Source organism: Sander vitreus, chromosome 14 (genome assembly GCF_031162955.1).
Source record: "Sander vitreus isolate 19-12246 chromosome 14, sanVit1, whole genome shotgun sequence".
Lineage (NCBI taxonomy): Eukaryota > Metazoa > Chordata > Actinopteri > Perciformes > Percidae > Sander > Sander vitreus.
This window is the reverse complement of record NC_135868.1, coordinates 12,837,478-12,864,041: the sequence shown is the minus strand read 5'-3', so window position 1 is coordinate 12,864,041 and position 26,564 is coordinate 12,837,478. Positions and strand designations below refer to the sequence as shown.

Here is a 26,564-nt window from a genome sequence, read left to right as displayed (position 1 = left end):
AGTGGTGCACTCACTCACCCACACCATACCACACACGGTTAAATCACAGTACACAGTAAGCGTTACTGTAGCGTTTAGTTTTATTCACAGTCTATGGTTTAGACTTGATAACAGATTTATGACTGGGGCTAACGTTAGCTAACGTCTTTTCAGCGTGACTTCACCTTCTGTCCAGTGGAAATGATCGAGTAATTTAAGGTCAGTCTTTTTTAACGTCAACGTTACGTACTTAACTACGTTACTGTGTTAAGAATCTTGCTGGACTGGTCTTAACCGTCGTAACAACTCAGTTTTCATTGACTTTACGGTAATTTCAGTTGTCATTTGCAGTTATAAAATCTTCTAACGTTAACATTACAGTTGGTGACAGGCAGCTTGTTTTGCTGACGATTTTGTGAAAATAACCCGTAACGTTATCCTAACATGTTATGCAGCGTTTATAAAGTTACGTGGTGAATTTAAGGGAAGTGTCTTCACCACCTTCTAAGGGAAGTGTCTTCACCACGTTTCACATGTTTCAAAACAACGAAAAGATTTGTAATGGAAATGAGTGACTGAGCTTACAGTTCTTTTGTGCACGCTGTTACGAAGTGAGAAAAGAAAAGACAGTAAAACATTGTAAAGATTGTTGATAATAGAGGCCACATTAATTTCCTATTGCATGCATTCGTTTGTTTTGTCCTCTGGTTCAGGTCATGGATTATTACTTTTCTCACAAACCAGCCAAAGCCTTGTAAAGTTGGCTCACGCCAATTAAAGAGACATGTTACCGATTTTAAGAGTTCCCCTTCTTCCTGTGTCCCATAGCGGCTCAGTTAGTAAACACTTGCTAACATGCACTGCTCTGGTTGTGATTTCACTGAGATGTGAAGTCAGAGGCTGCTCATAGATGACACATTTCCAGCATAAATTGTGTTTAATGCTCAAAAAGTTCCAGGGGAAGACCCACAGACCCCTCACATCATATGTGTCCCTATGTATCTTTAAAAAAAAACTATCTGCTGTGAAGCCCTGAAGTGCAACATAGAATAAATGAGTAATTCCAGTTTAACTCTTATCCTACCAACATATTTTACATTTAAGGACTACCCAATAAATTACTGTATAAAACAACCATCATTATTAGTTATGAGGGAAAAACAAAAACTGATTATTATTATTTTAGGAAAGTTACTGTTAATTTGCACATTGTGTGAAATCATGGACAGAGCACATGATAGGACTGATGGCAAACATTTTATTTATTTATTCTGTTTTGTAGTATTCAAACTGCATAGGCTGCAGTTAAGTGCTTTTGACTGGGGTCCCCTAGGACCCCAATACAAGCAATAATTAAAACAGAAACAGGAAACAATTATATAAGGGCATTATGAACAAATTGATTAACAAAGTCATGAAAAAGTGGAATGATAGAATAAAGCCCATATGACAAAAAGTATACCTCTGGGATCTGCAGGTAGCCCAGTTGGTAGGATAAGGGTTAAAGGTAAAATTCTAGCATTGCTAACAGGTTTGAATGGAAAAAAGAAAGTCCAAATAATGGCTCAACAAAATCATTGACCCATTTACTGTCCATGGGACTGTGCCGATTTCCAATTTAAAAAATTCCATCGGATTTCTAAATTTTGAAAAGATTGTTGCAAGCTTACCAACATTCAGAGAACTTTTCTGGGACACAGAAATCTAAAATTACTTTGATTACTGTAAGGTTGTCATTTCTCTTAACCGCTTCCATTTTCGAAGAAGCCTTCTTCCATACATCTTTTTAGTTCTATAAAATACATGTTTACCAGCAACTGATTGGGGAAATTGTTGTCGGCTACATCAAAGCAGCTTCCTTTCTGAAATATATGAAGATTGTTCAAGATTGTTGAAGCTCCTGGACTCGCTCTGCACGGAGGCTATCTCCAGTATGATACACCCCCCACTCAAGTCTTATATTATTGTTAGGCATATTAGAGTTATGTGTGTTCAAGAAACTGTCCTGCCAGTTCATTTGTGTGAGATGGTTATAAAACTGTGGACATTGGTTGAGTTTATGAGAAGTGTAACACACACTCCAGGGTTTCCAAAATTAGGGGTTTTCAGGGAATAAATTACTTAAGTTTGTGTGTTTCCGTGACACAGCAGGGTAGTTAGTCAGAAGCTGGAATGGCCTGAAGACAGAGAGAGAAAGAAAGAAAGAAAGAAAGAAAGAAAGAAAGAAAGAAAGAAAGAAAGAAAGAAAATGGCCAAGCAGAAAAATGGACAAAAGGAGAGAACAAATATAGGATGAAAGAAGAGATGTTAAAGTAGATAAAAGGGGAAAAGCAATGAGATGAGAAACGGGTAGAGAGAAGAGAGGAGGGAGAGTTGAAAGACATCAAAGAGAGAGGCTGAGAAAAAGAGGAAGATTCAACAGGGTGCAGCTCCTTAGGTTGTTCCTGTAGCTTCACCTAATGCAAGTCAGATGTTTATTATTGGATCAGCCTGACCCAGATAGGTAGGTAAGTAGTTAGGTAGGTACGTAGGTAGTTAGGTAGGTGGTAGGGTTGCACGATATTGACTACATGTGATATTGCGATATCGATTATGAATATTACAATATCGATATTAATTTAGATATTTTTAAACATATATAAAATTACAAAAGACCTACTCTTTAGGTCCTATCTTTTCTTTCATTTCTCTGATTCGTTCCGTTTTGTTTCTATCTATTTCTTCACTTACACTGTCACTCTGTCGAAATATGTGGTACACTTCTTAGGGTTTGTCACATAGTGGACCCGTGCGCTGATGTGCACTAACGTGCAAGTGGCATGGTAACTGGCCAGTGAAACAGGATCATTATAGCGTTTCAAGCGGGCTCTAAATCAAACACAACTAAGCCACACAGCCAACGGACGGGACGCAACGCTCCACAAAATAAACAAAATATTGCATACTTATTGTGACACTTTAGATATATTGCGCAACATGATATCGCGATAACAATATTAAGTCGATATATGCACCCCTAGTAGGTGGCAGGGTAGTTAGCTAGGGAGGTATGTATGTATGTACGTAGGTAGGTAGTTGGGTAAGTAGGTGGGTAGTTAGGTAGGTAGGTAAATTGATAAGGACTTAAAGCAGTACCATGCGTTGATACTTCATGTATAATATTGTAGTTCCATCTTTACTTGCATATCTTTGATGTTTAATTCTATCATATTTTTAGGACAATATTAACTGTCAATAAAAATGTAGATTAGAGAAATTTAAGTAAGAAAATGTACCTGAATCAATAAAAGATAGGGGGACACATGGATTTTAAAAAGTGACAGGGACATGTCCCCTACATCCCCAATGAAATAATGCCCTTGTTTAATAATATTAGGAATAGAAATTGGTTTGAGGCTTGGTGAAGAAATTTGTGTGGGATTAAGAGTGCCTGAAAACTAGTTGACTAGTGAGTAGAGTCAAAATAGATACTTTAGATCTTTTTGCAGGAATAGAGATATTTACAAGTATAAATGGTTGAAACGTCCATCTTCTGTTAGTCCATGTAGTAGGAATGCTAACTTGACCAAACCTACCTGAAACAAAAGAGACATAGCTCATGGAACTCGACATGTGTTATGGATGAAGGGGCACTTGAACTCATCTGATAGGACTGTCAGTTATACAAAAAGATTATCAAAAGTAATCAAAATCAGCGTGACTTTGTTTCAGATTAAAGCGGTTCCTCTCAAGAACGTGCTCACGAAGTAGAGCAGCTTTAGTGTTTTCCTCTTTGTTCACTTTCCGGTGCAGTAAATTATAACTTCTCGTCTGTGATTCCGATGACAAAACTGGTTTACTGCACTAGTGACCAAACCCTAACACCTGCTGTGTGTGTATGTGAGGGTTAGTTAGATGTTATGTCTTTGTGCCTGAGTGTGTATTTGTTGGCACACATAGAGGAAGTTGTGGTAAAAGAAATGTGTGTGGGTGCCACAAGTAAGACCAAAGATTCTGCTGGTTTTTATTTAGCTGATGCTATATTTTGCAAATTAGATTGCTCAAGCTCTAGTTTTGTCATTTTGAAAATTTGAACTCCGATGAGATTAGCATCTGGTTTGGGAGTGTTTTGTGAGTCATGGCCAAAATGTGAAATCGTTGAATCATCACCATCGCTCCTTCTGCCATTGTCGTCATCAATGTTGAACGGTTCTCTGTAATTATATCAGGGTGGGTGATATCTATTAAATTGTACATCACAGTATACATTATGTAATTAATATACTGTATACAGTATCATGATATAGTAAATTATCTGGAAATTCAATTGAGAAATGCTTTACAGATAAAATAACAAGATCGGATTGTCTGTTTTTGGATCATTTCGTAAATTAAATACCTGACGGGTGTCGATGATGAACTGTGTGTGTGTGTGTGTGTGTGTTTCTTGCAGTGTGTGATGGCAGAGCTCCCGTCTGGACTGCTGGAGGCATGTGTCGTGGTTGGAGCGCCCAGTGATAAGCTTCGAGACATATACCAGGTATATATATACGCATACACAAAGACAGTAACAAAACCACAGTCAAATTAAAAAGCATGCAAACAAACAGATGTTGGCAGAGTTTACACCTTGAATGCTTCTTGTGTCAACATTGACTCGCAACAGTAGAGACTACTGCTATCAGATTACTATTGAATGGACCTTTTGCACCTGGGCAGTTAATCTTCACAATATAAGGAAAAGCATGTTCATGACAGGTGTATATGGTATCTAACACACATTTTTTGGAATAGCTAATGGTATACAATGGTATACAATGACTTAAAGGTCCGATGTGTAGGAATTTCTCCCATCTAGCGTTGAGCTCATATATCGCAATCAACTCTCTCGCACCACGCAGTTCAAAGTACGTATTACAGCTACGGTAGCCTTCACGCTTCAAAAAGCCGGTCTCTTGCTCTTTTCAATATCCTTTTTCTTTTTCTGGGCGAAGAAGAAGACTCCTGTTCCTGAAATTTGGATTTTGAAAATGTGTGGTCCTCCATGTTTCCTTCTTCAAACTTGCCGAGGCCGGGAAGCTACGATACCCATTAACAGCATTAGCAGCGCCTGTGAGTTTATCATGTGACAGCGAAAACAAGAAAGGCGGAGCAGTATGTCCTGTATGTCCCTTACCGGCTAACGTATTTCAAGATGGTGCATGAATATGGAGCGTCTACCCCAGTTTATGCAAATGCAAACGTAAAATTTCAAGCCAAAAGGAATACTTGGAATTGATGGTGGTGGGAAATATTCATGAAAAAGGACAAGTTTGTGAACGGGCAACACAGAATTTGATAATGAACAACAACTAAACACGTTACACACTGGACCTTTAAGGTTTATAAAGCAATTTATTAAAGCAACTTATAAAGACATTAGAATAGACTGTGTGTTGGGTGTTAATGTGTACAAAGACTTCTGGGTTGCCAGACTTATAGTCTGGATCAACGCTAGTACATTTCCAGAATGACTGCTTGAGGCGCTGGATGTCCCTTAACTTCCGCTCTCTGTGTGTTGCCGTTCTCAAAATCCCTTAGCTTAGGGAAACTACAACAAACTTTGAGCTAGAAAGCTACACGCTGAAAATGGCTGAAGTTTTGTAGAAATTTGGATCGTGCAACAATGCAAGGCCTGCTTGGTTCTATCGGGGAATGATTGTTAAGATTTACAAAGAATATGTTTTAGGTATTTACTATCTAACTGGGACGTTTTGGGACCAATTGGCAGGGATTTGCTATGGACGAAGTATACAAAGCGGCGATACACTGGTAAAAGAAAATTAGGTTTAACCATGTATGTGGCATTTTCTTTTGCAGGGTACAAATCTTCCACTAAAACAAGTTTCTTACCGAGACCATTTTGCAGAGCTGCGTCGCTACGTCCCAGAGCTTAGCGCCGCCCAAGTTGATAGTGATTGGTTTAAAGAATTAAGTGTGGGGGGGGTTCTATCCCAGAATGTATCTGTGGTGTAACCAGGTCTGGCAATGCAAGACTACCAAACTTATAACCCTTAATACTTCTAAACTGTCATAGCTTCAACAGCAGACTAAGTTAAACGAACTCCCTCTGCTGGAAGCTGAGGTACTGCAGGTCCATGCCCCGCCGTTTGTTTCCAAAGAGACCAACTCCAGCCAGTTGATTGGACCAGCTTTCAGTCGTGTCCAAAGGAGGAGGAGCTTCATCAAAAAGGTAAACAATTTATTCATACGTTAATAGTCAATTTGATAGCCTGGTTGACACCAGACCCTTCTCAGTTGTAACTGAGAGTTGGTCTGGGCAAGCTTCATTCACAGCCCATTTCCAAAGGGGCGTCACCAACGGATGCTGCTCAAATGCCTCTGGGCGCAATTGGATAGTCCTTCAACCAGTCAGACCAACAATCGGGGTGACGTAGCAGCGACAGCGGCATCAATCGGTTGCTGCGCTTCGGTGGCCGTCATGTTGAACGTAAACAAAAAGCTGCTCGCTGTCGCTGCGCTATCGTCATCGTGTAAAGCCCGCCTCAACGGTTGTGATTGGTGCCTCGATTTGGAAAAATTGGAAATGTGCGTGAATGGGCTCTTGGCCAGACTGACTTGCTGAGCAAATCTCAAATTTGCCGGAAGTTCATCAGGGTTTTCCCAGGCAACCAGTTTGAAACAGATTTTGATCAAATTAAGTCCTTTCTGCTTTGTCTTTCTAACACCTTACACATGGATAAAGGATTGGGCGTTCAGATTACATTCAGCAGGCTTCTTTGTTGATCACATTCAGAAATATATTTTTTTTTGTCGTTTGTTGTTTGTTTGCAGAAGAGGCGAGATCGTGCTGCAGAGGTGTTGCCTAATGGAGAAACAACCAATCGTACTGAAGCGTCCTCAGCAACAGAGGACATCAGTGTTCCAAAGGATCTGGACCTCATCGCCTTGCCACAGCTCTGTTTCCCTGGTATAGTGTGTTTTCTCTGTGGCAAACTTAACATTACCATGTTTTCAATTGAATAACACAATGGTAAAAAAAATCTATTTGTTCTGTAAATACAACAGCCGGTTACTTTGGTTACCAACATGTTTTTTGGCAGTGACGTTATCTCAAGCAACAAGTTTTTACTTTTGCCTGGTGTGCTTTGCGTACTTCTAGCCATGGCATTACATATCCAAACCTTGATTTCGACTGATCTAACTTGACAATGTCATCATGATGTGACTGATCTTGCCGCACTATGGTTACCATCATGGATCACCATATTGTCAGGCTGGCACCAGAACAACTAAAGTCCCAGACCATAATCTTGAGTTGTATTCTTTCTATGATGGCTCAATAGCTACCATCATGGATCCCTATCCTGCTACAATGTGGATTAAACATTAAAACCACCCACTGCTATGCAGACTTGCATTACTGACTTACTTACTTACTCGCCCATTACACATTTCTTTTATTATGATGACAAAAATCAGAGTTTCCCAGTTGTTGTTGTTGCGACTTGGATGTTGATATGAATCTCCCTTATGACATCAATGTAACATACAGCTTGACTCTGCTTAGTGGCACATCTTGAGACTTCTTGCTTTCCATTGGATAGATGGTCTTCAGTTAGCCAATGAGCAGAGAGAAGACAGCTATCACTTTCTTGTGTTTACCGACCTTTTTGGGAACCGAACACATGGAGTTGTGGTGCAGTACTACAGAGCTGTACAGGTACAAACCACACACACGCACACACACGCACACACACACGCACACACACGCACACAGACACACACACACACATCACACACACGCACGCAAAAACGTACGCATGCACACACACACACACACACACACACACACACACACACACACACACACTCGAAAAACACAAATCCAATGAATGCAGACAATATGTATCTCATTGACTGTTAAATCTGTCAGTCCTGTCTGGAAGGTGCTGTCCAGAATGGCCACAGGTGGAATTCATCAAAGTCCCGCCTCTATACACCCTTTGCTATGTGCGTCATCTCCAAGTTCCCCTACTACAATGCTCTGAAAGACTGCTTGTCATGGTAATAACTTTTATTAAATACATAGAGCTGATGGATAACCTGAACTTGGTTAAGGTGATTTGGTGACCAATAAAACCTGTCTCTGTCTCCCACCCCCGACTCCACCTTCTCAGTCTCCTGGTCCAGTTGCGGCCTGCAAGACAAGCTGACTTTGAGGAGACCATAAAGCAATTTTCAGCCAAGCTGTCCCTGGTCCCTTTACCACCTCCTGGACAGCTACATGTGGTCAGAAAACACTTTGTCTCTCTCTCTGTCTCAGTTGAAATATCTCTCAGCCTCACTTCATCTGTATTTGTCTCTCTGTGTGACCAATTTCAATTGCTAGATCTTTACAGCAAATATATGTGTGCATTTCTGTGTGTTAGTCCTTCAACCTCCGTCCCCTCAACGTGATTCTCCCATCAAGGGAGGATCAGGACAGCCCTGTTATCGACATTGACCTGCATCTTCCTTTCCTCTGTTTCACGCATACAACACTGCTCCAGGTAATGCAGAACAAAGACACCGGTATTGCATGGCAAGTACATCCTAAATATTAAAAATGAGAAAAATGTTCAGTTAACCCTATGAGCACCTCCTCTCTAGGTGCTGTCCTGCCTCCTTCAAGAGCAGAGGCTTGTATTCTTCTCTGCTGACTGGGCCAGACTCACTCTGGTCGCAGAGAGTTTGCTGCTGTACCTGCAGGTCGGTGGAGAAGAAACCTTGTGTCTTACAATTGCAGTATTATTATTTTATTTATTTTTTTACTATATTCTTAAACTTCCTGCAGTATTCCCTTATCCATATTTTAATTTGTCTTCTGTTCCCTCCAGCCTCTGTCCTGGCAGCAGCCCTATGTTCCTGTCTTGGCAAGAGGAATGCTGGACTTCCTCATGGCTCCTACAGCCTTCCTGATGGGCTGTCACATCAGTCATTTTGACGAGGTTGCTGCAGTGAGTACAACCATTCACTGTCTCTACAGACTTTCTTATCAGCATTAAGGATGATAGTCTTGGCTTTCTTGCTTTGGGTCATGTCGGCAAATCTGACCTGGTTTTGCCTAAGATGATGGAACAATGTTGGATGTTGTTCTTCCCTATACTAGGGAGGATATATTATGATTATAATTGAATCTGGTGTTGTTTATTGGACAGCAATCATTGTTTTACACGTAATAGTCAGAACTAGTGGAATCAATTTGATAAATACATATTGCTTCAACTCTGCCCTATAATATCTTGGCCATTTCTCATATAGTTAACATCAGATTTATCATAAGCTTTCTGTAAATTGCTAGCGTGAAATTCAAATTACCCGTCTTGTTTGAGCTCACATACAGTATTTAATAGTGCTGTCAAACGATTCAAATATTTAATCGCATTGTCATAGTTAACTCGCAATTAATTGCACATTTTTATCTATTCTAAATGTCCCTTGATTTCTTTTTGTCCCATTTCTTTTTTTCTCATTTTAATGCTCTTATCAACATGAAAAAGTGGATCGGCTTGCTTTGTGCTTTTGTCGCCTGGCTTTGACGAGGGGGCGGAGAATTGTGTGCTTGGCCATCAAGTGGTATTTCAGACTGGACGTGCTGCGATGATAGCTCAGTTCACAACGACAAAACACACAGATCACTTAGGTCTTGTCAATGGAACCATTTGGCAACTTTTTGAAAGTAAACTTTCCAATCAGAATCTTATTGGCATCCATTTTGGCATCTTGCGCTCGCCATCCACTCAAAACGTAACGTTAACCTACTACTCTTTGGCCGGCTCGCAAGCCCGTGCGGCGTGCCTGTTGTTTTGTTTCCGATCCGGTGTGGTGTTGTAGTTTTTCTAACATTACTAGTTGTTGCAACAGCATGTGAAAAAAACTACAAAGTTTGCTAGGCCAAAAAGAACATTAATCTTGCGATAAAAAAAATTTACGCTATTAAAATGGGTTTGCGGTAACGCCGTTAATAACGCGTTTAACTGACAGCACTAGTATTTAACAATAGCTGATTCTCCACTGCATTCATCTTTATTTAGTGTCTTGAAGAAGAAGAAGCAGCTTAGTTCACATATTTAACAGTAGCTGTCTGTTAGTCTAACAGAGCAGGGACAGTCAGACTGTGCTGTAATGAATTGTAGCCATTGTACCTACAGAGTGTGTGTGTGTGTGTGTGTGTGTGTGTGTGCATATAGGAGACAGAGGAACTAATTCTTGTGAATGTTGATGATGGCATCATTCAGTCGTCATGTTCTGAAACCATTGACCTACCAGCTATCCCTCTGTCTGCAGCTGAGAGCTTTATGTCAAGGTAACACACACACACACACACACACACACACACACACACACACTCTCACTTTGTTTAACAGTGTACCACCACTCTACGGTGCAGAATATAGCTTTACTAGAAATCATTTTTGCACTGCAGTCGAGTCTCGGCTTGTATCAAAGCTGGAACAGATTTGGAACTAAAATTAAATCTACCGCCTAAATACCTGCTAAATCAAATTACAAATGTAACTGAATTGGATAAAAATCCTGTCGTTCTGGACTATCCGATTCTCACTGTCCATACTTTGTGTCTGTGTGTCTAGAGCAGAGTGTCTCCAGCTTCACTATGACTTGGAGCTGTGCCACCTTGGAGCGGGCACTGATGCCAATGCCCTGCGATGCCAACGCAGAGAATGGCAGACACGCCGCAACACAGAGATACAAAACATCGCTCTGGAACTAGTGGTCAACATCTTCAGGTAAACACTCTGTGTGTCCTGCACACAGCCATGCTTTTTTTTACAAATATTATGCAAAGAAAGTGGTCAGTAGGTATAAGTGTACAACACATTAAACTATATTATAGACTAATCTGAGTCAGAACAGTATGTTTTGTCTAACTTACCAATGTACATCCGTCGTTTTTTTTTATCACTTTGTCAGAGGCGTCCAGGACTTTCTAAACCATGAACACAGAGTATTTAACAGTGAGGAGTTTCTGAGGACCAGGGAGCCAGCAGACCAGTCCTTTTACAAGAAGGTACACTCACATATTTACACCGACAGACATACACACACTAACACACACAAACTCTAACATTCTGTGCTGCTTGCTTCTCTTTGTTGTTATCCCCAGGTTTTAGAAACTCATATCTTCCACTCATTCCTGCGAGACAGGCTGAACAGGAAACGGGACACCTTCTGCCGCATGGAGCAAAACACACGTAACCATGCACACAGGTATGATGCTGGTGTGATGTTATAACTGAGAGACAGAGGTAACCGGGCAACACTAAGGGGATAAAAGTGCAAGCTAAATAGAAAATAGTAGTTTGTTGCACAATTAAAACAAGTATATTTTGAAATGTATGTAAATACATTTTCAGGTTACACATTGGGCCAGCCCTTAGCCAGATTTCAGGGCTGCCCCAAAGTTCTTATACTTGCTAAACCGGGTAGAGCTAAGACAATTAGGTTATTAACAGTCTATCAATTAAGTTTTAAACTGTTGGACAGAAACAACACATGGCCTTTTAACCACCAAGTAATTCATCTATTGTTTGAGAAAATAATTGGCAGATTAATAGGTGATGAAAATAATCATTAGTTGCGGCCCTAAAACACAGCTTTCATTTAGTTCTTACACATTTCCATATGTACGTGTTGAGAGAGTGATAAATGCACACTGTGTAGAAGACACACTAATGTGCTTTTAAAAATGTAAATACTGTAAAAAAAAATAAAAAATCATCTGGGTTTTTTGCACAGCACGTCCCCTGATAAATGAAAATGAAATTGCCTTCATGTAATGGCATAAATATTGACACAGATCATAAACCTCTACATCTGTCTCCTCCTCTTCTTTCTACAGGAATCGTGCAATGACAGAGTCTCCTCGGCGTCCTCTCATGTCTGATTTGTCCAGGACTGGCTACAGCAGCTACAGCAGCCCTAATGACAGACTGAGCAAGCGGCTGGGAGCCAGCCTGCCTAACCTGGATCAACCTGCCAATGACACTGTGACTACCATCAGCTCCAACAGACCAGCCTCCCTCAGAAAGATTACTCCTGACGTTGGTCAGTACTGATGGAGGAAATGGATTAATGGAGAGTGGAAGTCAATTAAGAGTCAAACTTTTTCTAATTTCCTTTGTCACCTTCCAGGGTTGAAGTTTCCTCGGAAAGCGGTGAAGGTTTTTCGCCTCCCGGAGTTCCCTCCCCCGTTGGCCTATCATTACGTCCAGAACTATTATTCTGACATGGTTTCTTCCCTGGGGAAGGCTATTAACGCTACACCAACTGACGAATCTGCTCTGCTGGCCAGGTACTGTGAGGAGACAAAACTGATGGAGAGTCTGGAAAATATTTATTCACATTTTATTGTTTAGGTGAAAAAAAAAAAGCGTTTAGTATTTATTATCTGAATGGTCTTTGGTCTTTAAAGTGGTCTTTCATCAAGAACTGCTGCTACGGTATTTTAGTATTTCTGGCGCAGTATTTGTGTGTGATTCAATCAGATTAACAAGTTTTACCTGAACCATCAACTGTAGACTTCTGTTTAGTGATCACTAAACAGAATCTTCATTAGAATATTCAAATGTGCTGTAAAATGATCTTGCAGGATTTGCTTATTGCAGTGTGCTCCGGTTTGCTTTAGCTACTGATTAAACTGCAAATCTGTTACTGCAAATTGTTGATTGTATCATTTTGTGTGAATAATTTAGAAATCAAAAAACCTTTTAATTGATTGTAAATAAAGTTCCACACAGATTATCTGCATCTCAAGTAAACCAACTGACTTCTAGACAACTAAATAGCCTTTGTAAGACACCTAACCCAATCCATCTTTCTTTCTTTCTTTCCAGGTACCACTATCTGCGAGGTTTGGTAAACACTGTGTCCAACAGGCGTCTGGATGCACTGGAGGATTTCCAGAGTCTCTATAAGACTGACTCAGATATCTTCCCTTCTCAGATGGTTAAGTCCCTGGTTGACTCTCTGCCAGAAGGTGAACGGTTACAGGTCAGTCCGTCATGAATGAGGACACTGTTGTTGTACTCTGCTATTAAACTGTGACATGGAGTTGTAAATACTGTAACCCGGATTCACTTCAGTTTATTGCATCAAGTGCACCTGATTTATATATATTGGTCACGTTGGATTTAAGCAATCATATTATGTACAACACATGAAATGTCATCCGGCAAGAAACCCCATTAACTCAAGAAAAAATGATATCTAATGGTTATCAATCACTCGATTCATCTCTGAACTGTATCAGAACGTCTGTGATTGAATAGCGCTGGAATAATAATTGGCAGAATCCCTCCACAGGCGGACAAACGGCCAGAACTGAAACGACTCATCAGTCAGGTCAAGAGGGACCAGGAGCGGGAACGCGCTCGCAACGGCAACTGGCACGAAGAAGATGCCGTGAAGCGTTTCCAGCTGCCGAAAAAATACATGCAGCTGGGGGAGTTTGTGAAATGTATCCAGGAGTCCGGCATCGTAAAAGACCAAGGAACCATACATAGACTCTTTGACGCTCTAACTGTAGGTAAGTAGTGTTGTATACTGTATATGCATACATGTATGTGTGTGTTTGTACTGTAAAACTCCATATTATGTACTGTAAATGCACATTTGTGAGAGCAGCTCAGGCCTTTTCTGCTCTTTCGATCAAACAGGCTGTCGTGCAATACTTTTTTCACAAACTTGAAATTGCTGCCTCACCCTACACACACACACACACACACACACACACACACACACACACACAAAACCACTTATGCACACAAATATTCCACTACATCCCTTCTTCCCCCTTTTTCCAGGCAAACATTTATTACTCAGGTTAACCATTACCTCCCCTCTTCTTGAAGAATTTGTCATACAGGGCAGTTTGGTGTTGTAGCTGTAACCATTTACTGGCTTTTAGCTGGTGGCTATTGGCAAATGTTTATATCACGAAGCACTGACACACTAAGCAGACGTTGAAAACAACAGTTTTTACATTCTAAACATTACGAGCAGCCGGTAGCAACTAGTGCCAGCCAGCATGAGAGCCGCAGTGACCTGACAACATTCCTGTGATCTTAGGTTGGCCATGTACAGTAAACGAGAAGGACAATATAGTTGAGTCATAAGAGTAATTATATTTGTGTTTAATTTAAGATACGAGGTAGGGGAGGATGGGCGTTTGGAGAGGGGGAGATGAGGTACTTTTTCAAAAGCTGAGGATTTAGCCAAAATTGCATGCTGGAAATCATTCTTCAGGAAGCACGGTCGTAGTGAGAGCTTATCTTGCCTTCCACATTAGGTTATTGGAAAAAGGGAATTTACATCCTGTTTGGTGAGCTAACATCAAAATTTCCTTTCCTCTTCTGCACTGGAGAAAGAGATACAGACTGTTAGATGCCTGGTTATCAACATCCTTCTGCAGAGTACTTCACTTAATTTGACTCAAGTGACTCATTGTGATAGAATATTAAGATAGATAGAGGTTAACAGAGATTTTGGACAAAATGAAGTCATTTTCCTGCTGTGGTTGTTTGAAGTCATGATAAAACTGAATTTACAGTTGAGAATTTTGAAAAAGAAAGGCTTTTTCTTTTAAATCGTGCCCTTTACTAAACTTTACTAATTCTCCATGGCCATTAACAGGGCTGTGCATGTATGGGATGTTGGTTGTGTGCGGGGGAGTGCACAGACTGTGTACTGTATAGTCATTGTTGTAATGCAGGCATGCTGGCAGATTAGACTGAGACAGAGCCTTGGCCTGGTCAGCTACCAGATGTTTGAATGTGTGTGAGAGAGTATGAAACTGTTGCTCAGTCAACCATTTCTTGGTAAATGAAAATCAATATATAGTTTTTAAACTCAGTGTCACAAGTCATCATCTGGCTATGCTGACACACAGTAAAACAGGATACCTAATGTTGAAAGTGTGTGGTTGTTTGTTGCAGGTCATCAGAAGCAGGTTGGTCCAGAGTTGTTTAGAGTCTTCTACACCATCTGGAAAGAGACTGAGGCCGAGGCACAGGAGGTCTGTATGTAGGTTTTACTTGTAACACACAACTTGAAGGCCTTAATCCTAAACATACATACTGTATTGGCCACATCCACTGCACTGAAGTTCACATTCACAGTGTAATGGGGTAGTGTGACACATGCGTAGATGGAAAATAAATAAATAAATCATTTTGTGCTCGTCAGCTGCTCATAATTGAAATGATAGGCTTATGTTACCTCTGCTTACAAACAGCATCGGAAACATCAATAACTAAGATTTTGTTGTTTAGAATTAGAGTACTAGTTTAGTTAAATTATTAATTTAAAGTTTGTTAGAGAGAAATATTGCATTGCAGTGTGATGGTAATCCACAGCAAAGAGCTGATAGAGAATTGAGAGAGTGTTGCTCTTAGTCTCGGAAAAATATATATATATATATATATATATATATATATATATATATATATATATATATAAAGGAAGAAAAGATCTTGGAAAATGTCGAAACAATATTGCAATATGTGACCTATGAGTAAATTAAACTTATTAAGTGTGAGCAATGAACAACACTATTTAATTGATTAATAATACCAATTGATTTTGTTTCTTAACTGCAAACTGAATGAGTATGATTTTTTCCAACAACACTTTTTATCAAGAAAAACACCAAAAGACCATATAGAGATGAATTTAATGAACATATTTGATTTATAATAACTAATAACTAAAGGGTGTATGCAATTTTACAAATAGTGTTACTGTAGTAATGCATACATGTCATATGTTTTAACATCCTTTAACACCAAGGCCAATAAAGACCTATAATGGAAACCTATTCAGTTGAAAAGGTTTTACCTGACCAGTTGAATTCAGTGAAATCAGCTGTTTTTATGTGACTGTCAGGTGTGCTTGCCAGCGTCCGTCTTGGAGCACATTGAGCCCAGCGAGTGTGTCTTCAAGCTGTCCTCCTCTGTCAAGACGAGCCGCGGTGTGGGGAAGATTGCCATGACCCAGCGACGGCTCTTTCTGCTGACCGATGGACGACCGGGATACGTGGAAGTGGCACAGTACCGAGATTTGCAGGTGAGACAAGAGAAAGGACCTTTTGAGTTAAGTGATTAGGCTCCTGTGTATTTACAAATGAGATTGAAGTGAGCACAAGAAACGTTACGAGGAGAGGTGAGGAGGGTTAAAGGTAGTGCTTCCAATAAGGACTAGGGTAAAAAGACGGGTGGATTGCACAATGCAGATATGCCTGTCTTTGTCTCGTTTCCTGTAGGAAGTGAAAGTGTCCTCGGCTCCTTTCCTGCTCCTGCGAATCCCCAGCCTGAAGCTGCGTGTTCAGGGCAGGAAAGAGACGTTCGAGGCCAATTTGAAAACAGAGACTGAGCTATGGAACCTGATGGTCAAAGAGATGTGGGCCGGGCGCAACATGGCTGACCAACACAAGGTAAAGCTGTGACTGAAGGGTGTATGTGAATATGTGTGTGTCAGTATGAGAGTATAGTGTAGGTGTGGGGGAGAAAAGGGGCTGAAATCAGAAAAGAGAGGAATAAATGCATGAATGATAATTTGGTGAGTTATTGTGTGCTTTTTTGTGTCTGTCTGTTTGTCTGTCTGTCTGTGCCAGTCATTGTGAACTTCAGTGACCTTTGGTAGGTGTGGTTGAAATTCCCTACGGTGAACACTAACATAAATACACACACTTGAACACAGAGGGGTTTCTTTTGTGAAACCAGATGATGTAACTGTCTCTCACTCCTCTCTTTTCTCACTTTCAGATGTCCTGTACTCCAGTATATTATGAATGTACATTGACATCCAGATTGTTTGACAGGCAGGATAAGCAGCAGTATTGTCAAGAAATCTGGCAGCATCGCACCAAGATTCAAACCAAATAATCAAGACGTATTATACTTTCTATTTTAACACTGCATCTTTTTGTAAGACCCTCAAAGATGTAGAATGCTCTTTTTGAAGCTTGTTCACACCCTTAAAACACTATCACCTTTAAAGTGGACATCTTTCTTATGTTTAAAAAAAAATTTCAATATTTGTAAATCTTTAGTCTCAGAGGCCACATATCTTTGACTTTGCATCTAGAATTTTGTTTTATGCCTCTTTTTTTTTTTTTTTAAATCACTTTTTTTTAAAGGTTCTGTCTAGGTGCTACATGTCAAGTTTAAATGTAATTGAAAATGGATCTTTGTCTCCAGGACCCCCAGTACATGCAGCAGGCTCTGACCAACGCCTTGTTAATGGACGCAGTAGTGGGCAGCCTTCAGAGCAATAAGGCCATCTACGCTGCTTCAAAGCTGGCTCACTTTGACCGCATCAAGATGGAAGGTAGTGGTGATTATTGTTGTAGGTTCCGTAATGTTTGCTTTACTTTGGTTAATGCAATTTGCATACTAAAGACACTCACGACTAGTTTGAGAACATTGGGAAACTTCCTTAGTACATAATAACTCATCAGAGGTTTTTGCTGTTTGGGGTTTTTCGGTGCATGCTTATGCATTCACCACCTGTGAACATTTAGGTACCCCTCTTTTAACAGTGGTTTGTGTGTCTTTAGTGCCAATGATGGTTCCCAAGACAACTGCAGAGACGCTGAAGCACAAAATCAACCCCTCGGTGGAGCTCGCTGCACCTCAGGCAGTAGATGTACTTCTATACACACCAGGTACAAACTGTAACCAAGCAATCCCTTCAGGGTTCTTGTTATTACCCCAATGAAAAGTGTCAGCTCTCTCTCTCTCTCTCTCTCTCTCTCTCTCTCTCTCTCTCTCTCTCTCTCTCTCTCTCTCTCTCTCTCTCTCTCTCTCTCTCTCTGGGGAGTTTCACAATCCAGAGTGACACCAACTGTGACACCAACACACAGTCACTGACACTGGCAAATACACACACAGGACCTTTGCTTTGTCATCACCTCTCTCTTTCTCTCTCTCTCTCTCTCTCTCTCTCTCTCTCTCACTTCAACATAACAAGACAGACGGTCATAAAGCTGCACATGAAGTTTCTCAACAACATGTCCTCCTCCGGTCTCCTTTACAGGAAAACTACAAAAGGAAGTCGGACAGAAATTTAGGAATGTAAAGGGAGGGAAGCCTCTCCTCCAGGTTAGAATTGGCATAAATATACAATTCCACCTTTCAAATGGGAGCTATGAAATCATGTGAGGCAGGTGTGGTGCTGTCCCTCTCAAAACAGTAATACATACAGTAAACGTTTGGCCATGTTTTGGCCTGTAATTCCCCCACTCCACAAGAGAGTAAAAGCAAGAAGAAGCTCACCTAGAATGTATTCATCGTAAAAGTAGCAGTGGGTATATGAGATCTAAAATGCTAAAATAATATAGGAACACAGTTAAAACTAAGATCATTTAATGTAGAAAACAAAGCTTTACAAAATGAAATGCTCAAAGCACATGAAGCCAGTTTGCTCCTCTCCTGTAGTGAAAAGCTCCCTATAAATACTTTACTTTACAAAAATAGTTTTTGAAAAAGCACTGTGCCTTAAACAAAATGTTCTGATTTTTTTACTGACTATTTACAAAAGTATGAGAGTAGATGTATAAATAGAGAAAATGTAGTTTACTTTTGAATAATTTTGAAAATGCAAGTTTTACCATGCATTTGATAAGAATCTATTTACAGTGAAGTTCATTGAACAGTGGAGTTCATTTAGAGACGTATGGATATACTTGCTATACTGATATTAAATATATAGTCCAGTAAAAAATGAAAGGAAAACCTAAATAAATGAGAAAAAAAGAAACCATGAATGCAGAAACTGCCACATAAGACACAAAGTGTCACCAGATTTCAACATGTTTGAACACCTATGGGAGATTTTGGAATGATAATGCGTTAGATAGTGCTTTCCCTCACATCATAAAAACACCAAATGAGGGAGAATCTTTTGAAAACATGGTATTTGTTCCTCCAGTAGAGTTCCAGAGACAGGTACATTACACCAAGGAGCAGTGAAACGGTTCTGGGAGCTTGTTTGGTAGCCCAAAACTTTACAACACTTATGCATTTTTTTTCTTTTGATATGTCACCCATCAGGAAATCCCAGCCTTCACATTTGACATTAAAACAAAATAGTTGTTTACTGTTGTTTAGCCTTTGTATACAGTCCTTTAACTTTATTACGCTGCGGCAGACAGACTGGCGCGTTACGTGGCTGGATGACTGAGGGGGAACAGCTTAAAAAGAACTACAAAGCCATTGCCTTCAGTGGACCGACCATCTGGGGCTACTTAGATGCCCGGCTGGTGGCATACTGCCAGCACTAACACACTCTTGCACACTCATACTCAGTGATGCCCACATATGCAGACACTGTTTAGTTCTTCTATAGCAGTCAGCTCTCAGATTTCTGTTGGTGGGAAGAACAAATCTGGCTATTCAGATCCTCCCTCTCTGCCTCTCTCTGACTCTCTCTCTCTGGTTTGTATATAGGTCAGTGAATTGAATTCCTGGCATATGGCCATCTCGCTCCTACTTTTCTCCCTACCCCATCTCTCCCTCTTTTTCTCTCTTTCTCCTCTCCACTCCCTCTCTATTTCTCTGAGAGTGATGCTTATAACTTGCGCTGAATACATTGGAGGATATCTGACCGTTAGGTGAAGGCTGGGTGGAGTCCTGCAGCAGAAAAAATAGTTTTGAACATGAAGGGTTTACATTCAAACTGTTGGCTAATATTCACATTTCCTTCTCGGCCTCCTGAAAGAGTAAACATTGGCAGCTGTAGGTCACAAGTTTGTGATAAGGGACTGCCAAATAACTGATAAATACTGTGTGTGTGTGTGTGTGTGTGTGTGTGTGTGTGTGTGTGTGTGTGTGTGTGTGTGTGTGTGTGTGTGTGTGTGTGTGTGTGTGTGTGTGTGTGTGTGTGTGTGTGTGTGTGTTTCAGGTCAGTTATGGGTGTCTGTGAGCATGGGGAAGGTGATGGTGTTTGATGCCTCCAGCTGGTCCCTCACACACACCTGCCACATTGGGAATGCAAGACTGGTAAAAACACACACACACACACACACAAGCATGTCAATAAACTATACATGTCTGGCCCTTGATGTGATTCTCATTTTCCAGTGTGGCCCTTAGTGAAGTTGAGTTTGACATCCCTGGAATAAATTGAGTTTTGGGGACATTATTTTACAAGGTATCGGGGGGTAGTGCTTTCTGAAAGAACAGGAACTTTCCCCGACTCGTTTTAGAAGACGAGGACAAAAAGAGAGATATATCATGCAAGCTGCCACACTGAACTGCAGGTTGCAGAGTAAGTTCACCACCACCCTTCATCCCGTCTTATTGCTTTTTTCAGACATCAGTGGACTAATTTGCCAAATCTTCACGTGTCTTTAAAATTTAGTTGGAACGCAGATAAAAATAGGCTGAAGGAATCTTTCAGTTTATTGAAAAGATGTATCTCTCTTAGCGAGATGTTGGTTTGTTTCTTCACATCACTGGACAGAATTGACAGAAAATGCATGCCACTGACATCAGATACAGATAAAACAGTTTTCCTCAGGTTTATTCCTGTACTCTTCACTTAATCTTCAGACTTGCAAGCACATGTTTTGGTTTACAGTGTGTTTTGAATAGTTTTGATTCCCCGTAAGACCAAAACATTTTCTCTGCAAACTTTGACTTTCTTAACAAAATACAAACAAGTGAAAGTTGGGTATGGAGTGCCTTAAAGCTCTTTGGAGAATGTTCTGGGTAGATGAAGTGAAGGATGAGTGTGAAGTTTTATGGGTCCGTGCTAATCACTGGCCTCTACCAAGCATGCAGGTCACAGTCACATGGACTATGTTAACCTATGTTCCAGTGTGAGTGTGTATTTTTTCTCTAGGCTCAATCTTAACATTTGCACACAGTTGTTCAGTACTAGGTCATGTGTTAAACATTTGCATCATGCTCTTACTTGTACAGTAATTACTTGAAGCATGACAGGTGATTAAGATAGTAACTGAAACATAACAGTGACATTTTGTGGACAAGCTAATAGAACATTTTTAAATATGAGTGATGCTATGTGTTTTTGTTGGTTAAGTTTGAATCTGTAAAAACGTGAGATGTAAGATGCTTAAAGCTTTAGTGCGTAACTTTTTGATATTAATGAACGTCCGTTACATTCAAGCCATTGCCAAATGAGTTGCTACAAAGCTAATTAAGACTATCAGTTCCACACAACTCCATCTGTATTTGTCAGTATGGCTCAGAAGATTTTGTCGTCCGGCAAACTTTCGTGCGCAGATACTCGAGTGAAGATAATTACCTCTTCTGAAGAGTCCATCATGTCCTTTAATTCTCCGTGTCCTCCTTGGCTACTAGCAACTGCGTGGAGGAGGGGTGGGGGCAGTGCGCGATCACGGAAGGCTTGTATCATGTGGATGCGCCAACAGTGTTGTTGTCATTACTTAGAATTCTTCATGGGGGAGACAGAAACTACGCACCATAGCTTTAAGATGTACTGGTGTTTAGAGCACAGTGTGTTTTAGTACTAGTAGCTAGTGTCGTTTATTAGACAGTGCTACCACCTAGTGGAGAACTTAACTATTGCTATTAATTAATTTCCTTCCACACTAAACTCTCAATCATACATACCTGCTACTCTTGAGAAAAGAAAAGGCGGCCAAGAGAACATAACACACTGCACCTGAAGAAAAGACCAAAAGCAAATTCACATGTACTATATGTGTTTTTCCAAGTTGCAGTGCTTTGAGATCTCTCAGCCACTGTAGAAAAATGATTGTCACATTTGCTTAAAGCCCAAGATGTTTTGGTTTGTCCGACCATTAGTCCAAAACCCAAAAGTAATCCATTTACGACCACATAAGATAAAGAAAAGCAGCAAATCATCATAAATTACAAGCTTTAACCAGCAAATGTTTGGGCATTTTTTGCCGGGAGGAAAAAAAAGCCGATTGTCAAAATAGTTGCCAATTCATTTTCTGTCAATCGACTAATTTATATTTTAACTAATTACTAATCACTTACCTTATTGTTCTAAAGGAAACTAGTGTCACTGATGTAACTGCAGCTATGAATACTAGAAGAAGCTTGTAGGCTACATGTGAGCCCTTGTGTTGCCTCCTCTTAACAGCCTCTCTGTGGCCCCCATTTCAAAATAACAGATTATTATTATATATATATTTTATATTATTCATCAAGAAATTGGCCCCGAAAGTTTCCATATTTAGTCTTAAAACTTATAATTCTCTCATATCTGTAGACGCCCGGTAGTTACGTTCTCTCTGTTTTCAGAACTGCATGCTGGGAGTTGATAAGGACCAGATCTGGATGGGCTCTCAAGATTCGGTTATCTACATCATCAGCATGGTGGCCATGGTCTGTAACAGACAGCTGACTGAACACAGGGCAGAGGTCACTGGACTGTCGCTTAACACAGACAAATACAGGTCAAACACACACACACACACACACACACACACACACACACACACACACACACACACAGTTTTGAGCCGTAAAGCTGTGTTGTAACTTCACACCTTTTCTCTTTCATGCCGTTGAATTAAATTGTATTTAACTTTGCTGAAGTGAGGCTTTAGTCCCTGCAACAGGTGTGTGTGTGCGTGCGTGCGTGCGTGCGTGCGTGCGTGCGTGCGTGCGTGAATCAAGTTGGCATCAGAGTGACATGTAAAGTGTTCAAATGTTCTTCAGCCAGAAGGTGGCGTACTCCTGCAGTGCAGAGGGAAGTGTCATGGTGTGGGACGTCGCGACACTACAGGTCAGTTTCAAACCAACGCTTTATGTAATTCTCTTTAGAGTAGTAAGTAGAGTAGAGTAGTAAATAAAACAGCATGCTATATACTCTCACAAAAAGGTCAAATTATATTATAGTTCACGGGTTAATTCAAGGATTACATTTTTCATTCAACCGTGTCAGATGAACACACTGGTCAGAGCAACTTCTATTGAATGCTCCTCCCTTCTTCCTGTTTTATACCAAACATTTCACTTCATAATTGTGATTTTTGTGCCACTAACCACTCAGGTGAAGAGGCAGATTCACCTCTCCTGTGACCATCTGCAGTCCATCTACAGCTGTAACGGGACGCTGTGGTGCTGTAAGTTTCACACACTCTTGCTTGTGCATTAAAACCTGTGTGAACCTGAGTTGAACCTGAGATATGAAATTGAAAAATCTTTCTCTCTCTTTACTTCTCTCCAGGCTCCAGGGACAATATAATGGAGGTGTGGAGAAACGGTTCAACAAAATATCATCTGAATCTACCAGAGCAGCAAAGAGACTCCACAGCTACATTCAGCTCTATACTGCTGTTACCTGAGGTACCACACACACACACACACACACACACACACACACACACACACACACACACACACACACACACACACACACAGAGTTCGTTATAAACTAAGTATATTTATCTTTGTCTGTATTGGTGTGTTTTGGCTGTGTTTTTGAGTGTGATCCTTTATCCTCCATGTGTTTGTGTGTATGTTAGAAGGAGGAGCTGTGGAGTGTTTGTATGGATTCAGGAGAAGTGTGTATTTGGCACATTAAGGACACTACCAAACCTTATCACCGTGTGGCTCTACAGGACTGCAGCGGATGTTACTGTCTGATCAAAGTTAAAAATCAGGTTAATGGACAGTACTTATATGCACACACACACACACACACACACACACACACACACACACACACACACACACACAAAACACGTTAAAAGCATCTACGAATGCATTATAATCCTGGCAGTGACATGAAATAAATCCACATCTGTCCTCCCTTTGTGTCTCCAGGTGTGGGTCGGCGGTGTTGGCCGCAGCTCTACAAAAGGAAAGATTTACATCCTGGACACCGAACGGCACCAGATCCTGAAGGAGCTTCACGGTCACAACGACAAGGTGACGGCGCTCTGCTCAGCGGAGGATCGGTACGTCCTCAGCGGAGCTGGCAAACATGACGGAAAGGTCGCCATCTGGAAGGTGGAATAGAGCGTTTGACTGTCTGGAAATTGACTAATTATAAAGTTGGAGTACAAGTTCTTAAAGGGGAACAACACTTACATTCATAGTTTCAATTAGTTATTTCCATGGCCTCGGAAAGTTCAGTCAATATTTGTGAACATGAGCTACTCTCTCAGAGCCAGAAACCATAGATCGAAGTCCAAACTTGTGATGTCATTAAGTATATAATCTGGAGCTGCTCCATAGAATGAGAGACTGATTTTGTGGACCCACAAAATGTTTTGTATTCTTTCTGTTTTTATACCCAAATGAGCTTTATTCTATTGTACTTCTCAGTTCTGAAACAGAAAATGTTCCCATACAATACTCAGAACATTCCCCTGGGTGCTCTGTGTCATCTATAACGTCTTTCCCAATTCATTGTCTATGGAGCAGTTCCAGACCTGATACTTGATGACATCATACATTTGAGTTTTAGCACTCAAGTTTTTGGATTTGGGAGAGTGATTCATGAGAGTGGTTCATGTTAACTAATATCTTTGGACTGTCCTAGACCATAGGAATAACATGTATGAATTTTGAAAATGAGCATAGTTCCCCTTTAACTCGCTAAATCACTAAATCGAACTGTTAATACTACTCTGGGACTTTCTGCGAACTAAGTTTGAGAATCTGCTAGAAAAGGAGTGAAGATCTGTGTTTGGAAAGCAGATCGAATGCACAACTCCGATTTCTTTTGCATCACAGAGATATGAAGGGATCACATGGCAGTCATGTGAAGCAACAGGTTTACATTTTAGTGTCACCAACTGAGCAGGTTCTCCTGTTTGCTATGAAGTGGTGATTTGCAGTTAGAAATACTAAGAGCACTAATACACTATTTTTCAGGAACATGAAGGACAAATGACAAAAACTGAAAAAAGAGCAGTGAGCACTTGATATTTTTTTTAATCCAAAGTGCTTTACTTTTCTGAAGGTTTATACATTTTTTATATTGTCATACAATGTATTATTAAATGCTGTACCCTTTTTAATATTGAGTTTGATCACATTGTGTGGCTGAGTCTCACCTCCAACTGTTTTTGAGGTGAGTTTCTGCAGCTCAAAGGAGTCAAACTACCCTGAAAACAAATCTCCTGTGTTTGGAGATTTCACCATCACGTGGGAAAGAAAATGTATATTTTGATGGATGTAACGCTGTAATATGTACTGCAGAGAGTGACGGGAAATACCATATGATGAAAGACGATACATAGTTAGACTCAGACTCTGACATGTGATACAGCGACATATACTGTATGTTTCAGAGCGGCTCATGAGAAACAAGTTTAGTTACATTACATTACACGTCATTTAGCTGACGCTTTTATCCAAAGCGACTTACAAGTGCTATATATGTCAGAGGTCGCACGCCTCTGGAGCAACTAGAGGTTAAGTATCTTGCTCAGGGACATCACCACCCCATGTTTAGTCCTGCGACATCTGGAATCTAATCTCCAACCACACAGTGTCGCTCTTGTTGTATTTCTTTATCAAATACTTACCTCATTGTTAAACAAAGTTTCTACATTCCTTTCTATTTATTCGCCTACAAGACTAGTTGTACCTGTGTTACAGGGTAGTTGGTTTAAATGAGTAAAGGCATAATGTTTTTATATACAGTATGACAGAATAGTTATTTATAATTTTAAGTGAAAAGGACGGGCTATGAATTGCCTCTCATATGTTAAAATATGTTTATAATCTGTAAACATTTGTGTTCTGTGCATTTTATATGGATTTCTAACTAGTTATTCTTACAATAGTGTTATTTGTATTAACTAAGTGAAACAGAAGAGACTGAAGTTTTTTTTCTCACTTTGAAGTTTTCTTACTTTCACTTTTTCTATCTTCACATCCCTTTTTTTCTCTCCAAAACCTTATTTCTGTGACTCTTGAACCCTCAGAGTAAAGAAATAGACACACATCCGTTTATTCCTGTTTTTATCAAAAAAATTGTAAACATAATTGTAACATTACAAGTGGGATCATTTTGGTTCGCATCACTTGAGGTTCATCCAAAGGTTCAACTTATCGTAATGCATTTATACACTTCATATAACTTGTGAAAGTGAACATAAAATACATTCCTTTTGTAAACTAAACTGGTGACAATGCAAACAACTCAACCATTGATGTATAATTATTGTCTTCACTGACTTTTTATAATACTTCATATGAAACTGTATATCTCCAAGACCGTTGACAACATTTCTAATATACATGTATAACCAACAGTGAACAAATTAAATACACGTTTTAGAATAGATGTCTTCACTTTGTCTTTATTTTCAACCAGAGCAAGTTTCAATCCATTCTCTGTGCCTGTGGTTCCCAACCTGGGGGTCGCAGAGGGAAAAATAAGAGAAAAGACATAATGCAACTGTGTGGGAAGGCTCATGAGCAGATACTGCTTCACTTCAAGGAATCACAAACCAAAAGGGTTGGGAATCACTGCTCTATGCAACGGTTTACAATACAACAGTCGTATATAAGTTATATGGGATGCATTTATTAGATCTACATGATGTATGTAAATGATTTTCTCTA

At 40.2% G+C, this 26,564-nt stretch overlaps 1 protein-coding gene across 2 annotated transcripts; it reads left to right on the top strand.

The window, feature by feature from the left end:
* On the top strand, positions 1–26,281 carry dennd3a (DENN/MADD domain containing 3a). 2 transcript variants are annotated; one of them, XM_078267557.1, is made up of 30 exons: positions 1–198; positions 4,412–4,498; positions 6,035–6,190; positions 6,793–6,928; positions 7,566–7,681; positions 7,895–8,025; positions 8,139–8,250; positions 8,391–8,510; positions 8,611–8,709; positions 8,838–8,957; positions 10,191–10,306; positions 10,593–10,748; positions 10,933–11,029; positions 11,126–11,229; positions 11,861–12,066; positions 12,154–12,313; positions 12,855–13,011; positions 13,324–13,546; positions 14,955–15,034; positions 15,904–16,083; positions 16,280–16,450; positions 17,217–17,346; positions 17,576–17,683; positions 19,921–20,018; positions 22,278–22,432; positions 22,698–22,764; positions 23,032–23,104; positions 23,209–23,327; positions 23,507–23,644; positions 23,808–26,281. In XM_078267557.1, exons 2-30 carry the CDS (start codon positions 4,418–4,420, stop codon positions 24,000–24,002), a joined length of 3,804 nt encoding a protein of 1,267 aa, XP_078123683.1. In that variant the 5' UTR covers positions 1–198; positions 4,412–4,417; the 3' UTR covers positions 24,003–26,281. The 2 variants fall into 2 exon arrangements, 1 of the variants encoding a protein (XP_078123683.1); XR_013502932.1 differs by lacking the exons at positions 23,507–23,644; positions 23,808–26,281 and having other exon boundaries at positions 22,702–22,764; positions 23,209–23,225.
* The last annotated feature ends 283 nt before the right edge of the window (positions 26,282–26,564 follow it).

What these genes read in the sequence shown, in the direction of transcription:
- dennd3a (XM_078267557.1), top strand. Translation starts at nt 4,418, where the DNA reads ATGGCAGAGCTCCCGTCTGGACTGCTGGAGGCATGTGTCGTGGTTGGA. An exon ending in TGTACTTCTATACACACCAG is followed by an intron (nt 17,684 to 19,920) that starts GTACAAACTGTA and finishes TGTGTGTTTCAG; the next exon opens with GTCAGTTATGGGTGTCTGTG. An exon ending in ACATTGGGAATGCAAGACTG is followed by an intron (nt 20,019 to 22,277) that starts GTAAAAACACAC and finishes CTCTGTTTTCAG; the next exon opens with AACTGCATGCTGGGAGTTGA.